The 11,339-nt window shown below is 40.8% G+C and overlaps 1 protein-coding gene across 1 annotated transcript; it reads right to left on the bottom strand.

Moving 5' to 3' along the window:
- Positions 1-3,336: 3,336 nt before the first annotated feature.
- On the bottom strand, positions 3,337-9,332 carry LOC137361310 (probable G-protein coupled receptor 139). Its single transcript, XM_068026199.1, has 2 exons — positions 9,263-9,332; positions 3,337-4,241 (listed from the first exon to the last, which is right to left on the bottom strand). The coding sequence occupies exons 1-2, from the start codon at positions 9,330-9,332 to the stop codon at positions 3,337-3,339; spliced, it is 975 nt and encodes a 324-aa protein (XP_067882300.1).
- Positions 9,333-11,339: the final 2,007 nt, after the last annotated feature.

The following is an 11,339-nucleotide window of genomic DNA, read 5'->3' as shown; positions in this document are numbered from 1 at the left end:
AAGCTTCCCGAAACTTACCAAACTTATCCTTCTTCCTCACAGGAACATGTTGGTCCTGGATTCTAATCAACTGACGTTTGAGAGACTCCCACATGTCAGCTGTTGATTTACCCTCAAACAGCCGCCCCCAATCTAAATTCTTCAGTTCCTGCCTAATATTGTTATAATTAGCCTTCCCCCAATTTAGCACCTTCACCCGAGGACTACTCTTATCATTATCCACAAGTACCTTAAAACTTATGGAATTATGGTCACTGTTCCCGAAATGCTCCCCAACTGAAACTTCGACCACCTGGCCGGGCTCATTCCCCAAGACCAGGTCCAGTGCGGCCCCATCCCTAGTTGGACTATCGACATATTGTTTCAAGAAGCCCTCCTAGATGCTCATTACAATTTCTGCCCCATCCAAGCCCCTAGTACTAAGTGAGTCCCAGTCAATATAGCGGAAGTTAAAATCACCCACCACTACAACCCTATTACCTTTACATCTTTCCAAAATCTGTCCACATATCTGCTCCTCTACCTCCCACTGGCTATTGGGAGGCCTGTAGTAAACCCCCAACATCGTGACTGCACCCTTCCTATTCCTGAGCTCCATCCATATTGACTTGCTGCATGACCCCTTCGAAGTGTCCTCCCGCAGTACAGCTGTGATATTGTCCTTAACCAGTAATGCCACTCCCCCACCCCTTCTACATCCCTCTCTATCCCGCCTGAAGCTTCTAAATCCTGGAACATTTAGCTAAAAATCCTTTCCTTCCCTCAACCAAGTCTCTGTAATACCAACAACATCATTGTTCCAAGTACTAATCCAAGCTCTAAGTTCATCTGCCTTACCTGTTCTACTTCTTGCATTGAAACAAATGCACTTCAGACCACCAGTCCCGCTGTTCTCCGCAACATCTCCCTGCCTGCTCTTCCACTTTGTCTTACTGGCCTTATTTACTAGTTCCCCTTCATTTATTTCACTTGCTGTCCTACTGCTCTGGTTCCCACCCCCCTGCCACACTAGTTTAAACCCTCCCGAGTGACGCTAGCAAACCTCACAGCCAGGATATTTGTGCCCCTCCAGTTTAGCTGCAACCCACCCTTCTTGTACAGGTCCCATCTGTCGCTGAAGAGAGCCCAATGGTCCAGATATCAGAAACCTTCCCTTCCACACCAGCTGTTCATCCAAGTGTTTAGCTGCACTATCTTCCTATTTCTAGCCTCACTGGCACGTGGCACTGGGAGTAATCCCGAGATTACAACCCTAGAGATCCTGTTTTTTAACTTTCTACCTAACTCCCTAAACTCCCCCTGCAGGAGCGCATCACTATTCCTGCCTATGTCGTTGGTACCGATGTGTACCACAACCTTTGGCTGTTCACCCTCTCCCTTCAGAATGCCCCCTGTCCGTTCAGAGACATCTTTGACCCTGGCACCAGGGAGGCAACATACCATCCTGGAGTCTCTTTCACGTCCACAGAATCGCCTATCTGTGCCCCTGACTATAGAGTCCCCAATAACTATTGCTCTTCTGCGCTTTGTCCCTCCGTGTTGAACAACAGTGCCAGCCGTGGTGCCACTGCTCTGGCTGCTGCTGTTTTCCCCTGATAGGCCATCCCCCCTAACAGTATCCAAACACGGTATACTTGTTAGAGAGGAGGATAGCCGCAGGGGATTCCTGCACTGACTTGCCTGCCCCTTCTAGCGGGCACAAATCTATCTGCCTGCACCTTGGGTGTAATCACTTCTCTAAAACTCCTGTCTGTGACACTTTCTGCCACCTGCATGCTCCTAAGTGCATCCAGTTGCCGCTCCAACCGATCCATGCGGGGAGAAGTGGGGCTGGAAAAAACAGTGCACTCTTCCTGCCTCAATCATAACAAAATGAGCAGGAAACTATGACTGGCAACGGGAAAATACAACAACAGAATGGCAGCTAAATTAAAAAAAACTAATCTAAGAATCTTGTTCTGGCAGGCAAGTTGTAAGTGGGATGTAAGAGGTGGTGTGGGGCCTATTAGGGAAAATGAAGGTAGTAAGTGTATGGAGGTGAAGGACAAGAAGGGCTGGGTCTTCCTGCCACTTGTAAATCTATGGCTTATGCCATTGACTGCCCAAAGAAGTACAATCTTAGCTGGTTCCTAACAGTTCTTTCTGCAGCGGCCTATTGTCCAAACAAATGTACTGGGTTTCAGCCACAGAAGCAACCAAGAATCGGGTGGGGATTGGTGGTTGTGGGAGCCGGCAGAGATGGGTGTACCAGAGTGGTGCTGAGGAGCTACTTTCATAAGGCTGTACAGACATCCCTCCTACTTCGCAGTGCAGTGCCACAGGAATTCGTAGAAATCATCTGAGGCATTGCAGGAGCTCACATCGGTGGTTTCAACAGCATCTTCCTCCTCTGGACACTATCATTAACAGAGTTAAGAACAAAGATAACATCAGCGCAATGCCACCTCCAGGTACCTCTCCTCATGACATGGGCATATATTGGCTATTCCTTCATTATCGTTGGGTCAATATCCTGGAATTGCCCCCTAACAGCACTGAGGGAGCACCTTCATCACAAACACTGCAACGACCCTCGAACACATTCGCTGGTCAATTCAGATGGGCGCAAAGCAACCTCCACATCCTGAGGAGAAAACGGAAGCGTAAACAGACTGATCACGTTGCACCCCAGGACCGTGAAAATTCTGTTGCAAATCCTTTCATGAGAAATAACAAGTGTAGGGGGTGATTTGATCAAAATGTTTATGATTCTGAAGGTTTTTGATGAAGTTAACCAGGGAACTATTTTCATTGGTTGGTGAGTGAGATACTTGAAGGCCTAAATGAAATATTATCAGTAAAAGCATGAGTAGATTGTTTTAATGCAAATGGATGTTCAGACATAATACATAAAGAAACATTTAAGGAAGCAATCGCTGAAATGGGCTATGTGTATTATTGTTTCAGGGAGCAGCACAGGTGTAATGGAGCCTCCTTTATTGTAATTACATAGGATTAAATCTAAAAATACAATAACAGCTTGTTGTTTTAACGTATGAAAAACATTTTATGGCATTTCGGAGAAGCATAATCCAACAAAATGTATTCTAAGTCAAAGCAAGGCTCATTAGATTGTTAAGGAGGGTCTGAAAACAGACGAGAATTGGTGAAGCAAAGGGTGGGATTGAAAAGTCTAGACCCAAATCTTTGAAGATTTGTTTGCCCATCGTAAGTCAAATTTAGTATAACATGCACCCTCCTGCAGTGTCTGTACAGTGACATTTTGGGATGCAACTTGAAATTAGACTGAGTTGCAGCACTGGGAATGCAGCTCCTGTTGCATGTCAGTTTGTATTGTTACTTAAATAATTTAACGATCAGACAAAATGGATATTTCAACCCATTTTTTAACTCCTCCCTGAATTTCGACTGAGTTAGTGCATAAATGCAGGTGTTGGTGCAGGAATTCAGAAGACGGAGCATAAATCCAAATTGCTGAGCAATATATATTGGATCGCTAAGACTTTTGTCTGCATAATTAAAGTTTTTAACTTGCCAGTTCAAAGAATGTACAACATATGGAATCCACAGCAGGATAAAATTTGCGGACAATGCAAAAAGCAAAATAATGGATTTCCTTCGGTTCTCCATTTCTGGATCAATATGATTCTGTCCTTTACCATGTCCACGGAGCCCTCTCCGGAGTCGATTGGCTGTTATGATGTTCCTGACTGTCAGAGCATTGAATACCAAAATGAAAACAAATGGAAGCAACGGTGTTATAATACTGTCAATCCACTCATACGTTGACCAAAAGATTGAGGTATAATAGTATGGCGTTTGGATACAAAACCAAGGTATATTGTCAATAATAATTAAAGGAACAAATACAAAGTACCAGGGAATGGACCTCACACAGCTAACGACACTGACACTTACAATAACAACAGCCGCAGTTCTCTTTGTGCAATATTTTGGTTTTAGCTTCTGACAACAAATGGCTACAAACCGATCAAATGTGAAAGCAACTGTGAACCAGACAGAACAGTCCAGAGTTGCAAGAAGCAAGGCGACTCGCACTGAACACACAGGAGTGATGAACAAGAAACTAACTGGGAAATAAATATTATTAATTCGATTCAGTATGACATTAAGAATAACGAGCAGTAGATCTGCTGCTGACATTGCAACCAGGTAGTGAGTGATGCATTTTGATAGACCACAATTCCCTCTGTTCAGGATCACGATCGCCACTAAGTTAACTGTAAGAAAAATAATGAAACAGGGTCATTTTAGTGGCCAAAGTCACCGAAAATGCATCAGCCTAATAGAATATAGAAAATTAGAAATGCAGCAATTGAAACTAATTCTCTGTCTGTTCCTAGATCAGTATCAAAATTTCAAGGAGTACTGGACAGAAAGCAAATAATGAAACAATAAGAAGCAAGATTAGCAATAGAGATCAAAATGAATTGGAATATTTTAGTGGAAGGATGCCATCGTGGAATGATTCATAAGCTCAAGTTTAAGATTTTAGTCTCACCCGGGCAAGTTGTGAAACTGAATTAAAGTGAATTAAATAAAGCTGCTAATGTATGGACAGCAACTAGGAGCATCCATCTATCTTTTTCTATTTTATTAGGGATCATTTATGATTGAATTCTCTTTCCCTTGTCTACCCTTGTCCAAAGTTAACACTCTCAGATACTTCAATATCTCCCCACATCTGAGATATCTGAAGCTCAGGATTTGCTTTGCTTCTTTTTCTTTTATGTGCTTCTTCCCCTTGACTGAAATACGGTGGCTAGAATCGGCAGTCACAGCAAACAGTAAACTACAGTAAAAATCATAGAGTATAATGATCAATGAAACAAATCAACAATGGATCATGAGATTGTATTACATTGAATAGGATAAGCGTATTGTTTAATGTGTAATGAAGTTATAATGGAGAATTTAAGGACACTATTGCAATACAGACGAAGGAGGATGAATCAATGGACCAAATCGGTATCTTATTATAAGACTTGACATCTGCTTGTGTTTTTGAAGGGTGAGTAAAGGCGGATGAGGAAGATTAAGTGTGGGGTTTTGGCTGCTATATCATTGGCCGTGGACTCTGGTTCCCATTCTGTCTCACTTATATTAGTCACATCGAAACATGGGCTCCAAATTGCCGGAGACTGTGAAGGTAGGATCACAGAGGAGATAGCAGAAGGCTAGATCCAATGCAGCAGCAATAGAGAGATAGGACTAGCTGATAGTTTCCAACGGTTACAGCTTTGTAGCGATTAAATTACTGGACTAATCCGAAGTAAAATGCCAGCTGTGAAATAGAAATATCGTTGAAAAATAACTCATGTTAGCAAAATTGAAATATTGAAACACATTGGATTAAAATGGCAATGGTAGTGTGAACACGAAATTGGCTGTCAGACTGAAAGCAGAAATAAAGAAAACAGAAAGTAGTTTTGTTTCAGGCTGACGTGAAGCCTACGAATAATGTCACCCACAGCTCGGTATTAGGACAAATAACAATAACCCGAATTTGGAAATCTCGGCCATAATTTCAAAGTGCAGATGGTGCAAAGTTTGGAAATGCAATAAACAGTGAAGAGGACAGTCAAGGAGGACATATACCAACGAGTGAAATCGGCAGACACATGCAGGTTAATGCGGATATGTGGCAAGTGATTCATCTTGGAAGGAAAACTTATGAGATGCAGGATAGACTTAATGCTACAATTGCACATGGAGTACAGGAACAGAGACTGCTGAGGGAATACATACAACACTGGAGTCAATGGGAATCAGCTGGTTGTAATCATACCTAGCACAAAGGGACATTGTTGTGCTTGTTGGAGGTCAATCATTTCAGTCCCAGGAAATCATTGCAGACCTTCCTCATGGCAGTGTCCTAGGCCCAAACATTTTCAACCGCTTCCTCAATGACCTTGCATCTATAATAAGGTCAGAAGTGGGGATGTTTGCTGACGATTGCACAATGTTCAGCAACATTCGCCACTCCTCAGATAATGAAGCAGTCCGTGTCCAGATGCAACAAGACCTGGACAACATCCAGGCTTTGGCTGATAAATGGCAAATAACATTCGAGCCACACAAATGCCAGACAATGATCATTTCAAACTGGAGAGAATCTAACCATTTCCTCTTGACATTCAATTTTATTACGATCACTGAATATCGCACTATCACCATCCTGGGGATCACCATTTACCAGAAACAGAACTGGACCAGCCAGCTAATGCAATGGTGGAAAAAGCAGGTCAGAGGCTGGGAATTCTGAGGCGAGTAACTCTCCTCCTGTCTCCCCAGTGCCGTCCACCATCTATCAGGCACAAATCAGGAGTGTAATTGAACGCTCTCCACTTGCCTGGATGGGTGCAGCGCCAACAACACTCAAGAAGCTCGACAGCATCCAAGACAGAGCAGCGCACATGATTGGGGCCCCATTTACCACCTTCAAAATTCACTTCCTCTGGCACAGATGCACAGTGGCAGCATTGTGCACGATCTAGATAATACACTGCAGCAACTCACCAAGCCTGCTTCGATAACACATTCCAAACCACGACTTCTATCACTCAGATGGACACGGACAGCAGATGGAGGGGAACAACATCAACTGCAAGTTCCCCTCCAAGTCACACACCATTCTGACTTGGAACTATATCGCCATTCCTTCACTGTTGTTGGTTTAAAATCATGGCACTCCCTAGTGTTGGTGTACCTAAATCACAAGGACTGCAACAGTTCAACAAGCCAGATCACCAACACTATGTCAGAGGCAATTAAGGATGGAAAACAAGTGCAAGAATAGCCAGCGATGCCCACATCCCACTACTGAATATAAGTAAAATGATGTTGGCAGCTAAACTTGAGAGTACAGTTATACAAGCATGGAGGAACTTTGGCTTTATAAATAGAAGCATGGAGCGCAAAGCAAGGAAGTTATTACAAATATTTATAAATCATAGCTTAGGCATGAGCTGATGCATTGTCTTCAATTCTGGGCACCATGCTATGGGAGAGATCTAAAACTTTTAAAGAGAGGGTGCAGATGAGATTTCCGAGAATAGTACCAGGAATGAAGGAATTCAATTCTGTGAAGAGATAGAGAAGCTGAGATTTTTCGCCTTGGAGCAGGGAATGCTAAAGTGAGATTTCAAAACAATGAAGGCGTGTAGATAGTGTCGGTAAAGAAAAATTACACCACTTGGCAGGAGTGAGAGTAACAGAAAGGTGCAGTTTTAAGGTAATTGGCAAAAAGAGAGCATATGGGGACTTTTCTTATTACTCAGAAAGATGGTTTGAATTGCATTGCCTGAAAGGTCCGAAGAAACATATTTAATTGTAAGATACAAAAGGGATTTAAATTTCTACTGAAAAAAAGAGAAAACATTGCAGGGCTAAGAGAAGTAGACAGTTTAATAGCTCTGTCAGAGGCGCTGGCAAGATGGTATAGATGCCTTCTTTCCGTGTTGTTTAAGCCAATTAAATGAAAAGAAGTATTGTTGGCAATAAAAGTCGTCATGAAGGCGTTTGACTGTCGTGATAGGCGAATTGATTCACAAATACCTTTTAGCGAAGGAAACCTAACATTCTTATCCAGTCTGGTCAACTCTTAACCACACTTTGAGATGAACTAGAAAGCCATTCAGTCGTCTCTAAGAATAGAATGCACCTTTACATCACGAACGACAGCTACTACGTTCAGAGGACGTCCCAACATCAACTTCTAATGAACATCTCAGAATGGGCAATATGTGATGTTACAACCAACGACACAAAAGTCCACAAAAAGAATAAGAAACAAACTTTTTATAAAATTATTCATGAATATTTGGTTTTATTGCATCGAAACATGCATCCAGCTGTTAAGTGTCAAGCAACAACTTTGGGGCTAAACCAAAGCAAAACGCAAGTTGTGGGGTGCAAGTCTTTGGTAATATGGATTAGGTGCGGAAATAAGACGTCAATGATGCAAAATTCCCTCAGGATGTTTTAGTTCCTAGACCAAACTGCGGTTTGTAATTGAGTAATTAAAGGCAAAAGAGAGAGATGTGTACAGCACAGAAATAGGCTATCTCAATAGCTGCAAAGCTGAGAGTTAGGCTACAAATAATTTGCTCCACGAATTAGCTTAAATTCACCTGTGTGCATTAGGTAACTTTTAGAGAGGGTACGCAGAGAGGGAAGCACAGTGGCACAGTGGTTAAGCGCAAAATTTCAAGGAGTACTAAGTACCAAGAATTGTGTTCTTGTTTCTCCTGATTGTACAGCCAATGTGCTATTTTCAAATTCTATGCGTCTATTCACTGAACGTGTTATTGCCGTATCTCTATTCAAACAAAAAAATATATTTTTATGCTGAGGGTTAAAAATTCACTTTGGGCAATGGCAAAAATGGGGTGGTATCGAATTAGCTGCCATTATACGCGATATTCAGTTAAATTAATTGCAAAGGATCTGAATATCAAGCGCTGCATGCAATGAGTGTGAAATCCAATAGAGTCAGTTTCGAACCATGGCTGGAGACGAATTTCCACCACTCACATTCTATAATTACACAATTTGTGGTGACAGAAATCAGGAAGTATAATTATTCATAGAAGAGAATAGTACACATCCAGTGATATATGTCAGAAGATCTGGAAGGCACTGATCAATGGCTCTCATCTCTAAGTTATTAATGAACTCAAATAACTATGGGTTGCAATGTAGAATGACAAACATAATGTTCTACTATTTTGGTATTTAGTGTTCTGAGAATACAATCATTAAAGCGACAACAAATGAGAGAAAGTCCACTTGATCACATCTTTCACGGAATCCAAATGAAATATTAATTCACAGCAATCAAAAGAAATAGAGATATTAGTTTATAGCGGAAACGGGAAAATGTATTGCCCTATATTGAGCAGGTAATCACTTACCATGATATAAAAATAAAGCTGCATAAACTAATGAATGCCTATATATCATCTTATTCGAGTATTTTCTCTGGAAGTGGGTATGCAAAGCACTTAGTGAAGAGAAAGAATCCAGAAACATTAATTGATTGGAGATAAAGATTCTTCAGAATTTTAATAATTTCATCTTCATCACCTTGCAGCAAAAATGCTATTGATTCAACTAGTAGCACAGTTCATATGACGTGGTAATGCACAGAGCAAGGAATGTCTGTTCCAGTTAAGCAAAGCACAAGAGCAGCAACAGTGAACATTGGTTTACACAATTAATACTGGATCGAAATCCTTACCAACAACGCCAATAACTGCAAGAGAGGGGTAGTAAATGCGTTCTATTTGAAAGATTACCGGGTATCCCATTTTCTGTGAGGGAAGTCCGTTGGTATGAACTCAGTGATTCTGACTGACCAGATTTCATACTATGTTCAAAGCAACCAGCGTTTATAGTGATGTGAAACCGCTAGAGAGACATTAAGCCTGGTTGCATAATAAGCAATATTAGTTACAGTAATTTGAGCAAGCAGCCAAGCAGCCTCTTTTATTTAAAAGGTTATTATGCAATAGAATCTATGTTAAGGACTATTGCAACAAAAATAAATGTAATACTGTTTTAAAATTTATTCAGAAGAGAAAAATATATAAACCTGTGCTGGTAACAATGCAGCTGTTGGTACAGTCATTATTAAATATGTATACACTGCATCTTTTCCTACTGAAATTCACATATCTCAGATTCAGATTCATGTGCACTGCAATTGGATTTGTGAGCATTTAACTGTGGGGACTTTGCTTTTCATATTAATTTGAGCATATCCCTTCGAGTTACCCACCATACTGACATGGATATATATCGCTGTTCCTTATTTACCACTGGTCAAATCCCTGGATCTCAATTTCTAGCACCATTGAGGGACCCCCGTCACCACGAGTACTACACAGTTCAAGAAGAAGCTCAACTTTCAAGGCAACGAGGGATGGGCAATAGTTGTAACCTTGTCATCATTGCACAAATCCTGAGTACTTGTTTAAAAGTTTAAAATAAATTTAATCCTCGTTTTGACAACGATAATGATTTCTCCTGCTTGTTCAACATGATGCTTTATTTTTCCCTGAATTAAAATCTTAGGAAGACAAGATTAAAGGTTAAAGACAGCTGTTTTGACCGTAATCTGTGATCAGAACAGATTTAGCAGGATTCATATATTGCTGGTTGCGACATAATAACATTGTGGTTTGAGGCAGGACATTTGGTCCATCTCGATCAACAATGTTCTCCTCACCCTATCTAACTAGAATGTTCCATTAATCCCATCTAGCTCAAGTATGCACAGTGTTCAGTTCAGTTTACCTATCTCACATATCCACAATATCTCCGCCCATCTATCCACGTTGTTCTGTTTAGCCTGTTAAGCCTACCTATCCACATTATTCTTTTCAGTGCATATATCCCAACTATCCACAGAATTCCCTTCAGCCCATCTAACCTACCTATTAAAAAATTATGGGATTATGGGCATCCCTTGCAAGGCTAGTATTTATTGTTCATACCTCGATGTCCTGGATTTGCTGGGCAATTTCAGAGGGCAGTTAAAATTTAACCATATTGTTGTGGGTCAAACGTCACATATAGGCCAGACTGGGTAAAGTCAGTCAAATCCAATCTAAAAAAGACAGTATTAAAGTACTGTTCGAGTAACATCACTGACATCAATGTTATCATAAGTTGCCCATCAGGAATGTTGATTTAGGATAAACAGCAGTAATGTTAGAGTAATGTCAGCAACAGAATTGTTAATGGATGTCCGACGGAGTGCTGGACTAAGTTTACCCTCAGTACTATTCGAGTAAGGTCACCCTCAGTAAGGTTGGAGTAAGGTCACCTCCAATACTGTTAAAGTAAGGTTAATACCTGTAACATTTACCATCAGTATTGATAGAGTAAAATCGCCATTATTAATGAATGTTACTCCAGAATTCGTGTGAGAATTGAATCAATGGAAGTAAAATTAGAGAATCTTAGAGAAAATTAGAGCACAGAATCATTAATGTTACAGTGGGGTTAGCAGCAGTTTTGTTCGTGTAATATCTCCACCAGGAATTATTGTAACAGTTTGCCACCAGTAATGTTTCAGTCACGACAATACCAGGAATTTTTTAGAGGGGGAACCTGCTTTAATGTTAGAGTAAGGTCATTATCAATAATCTCACAGTATCTAAACCATCATTACGATTAAGCTAATAGCTCCAGCACCATTGTTCAATTCTGTTCATAATCAATAATTTTACAGGCATTTCACTCTCTGTAATGTTACAGTTTATCACCAGCACTAATGTTACAGCAAGATCATAATGAATATTGTTCCAGTA

The sequence above is a fragment of the Heterodontus francisci genome, unplaced genomic scaffold, assembly GCF_036365525.1.
Source record: "Heterodontus francisci isolate sHetFra1 unplaced genomic scaffold, sHetFra1.hap1 HAP1_SCAFFOLD_506, whole genome shotgun sequence".
NCBI lineage: Eukaryota > Metazoa > Chordata > Chondrichthyes > Heterodontiformes > Heterodontidae > Heterodontus > Heterodontus francisci.
The sequence above is the reverse complement of the archived record's forward strand: the minus strand, read 5'-3'. Positions and strand labels throughout refer to the sequence as shown.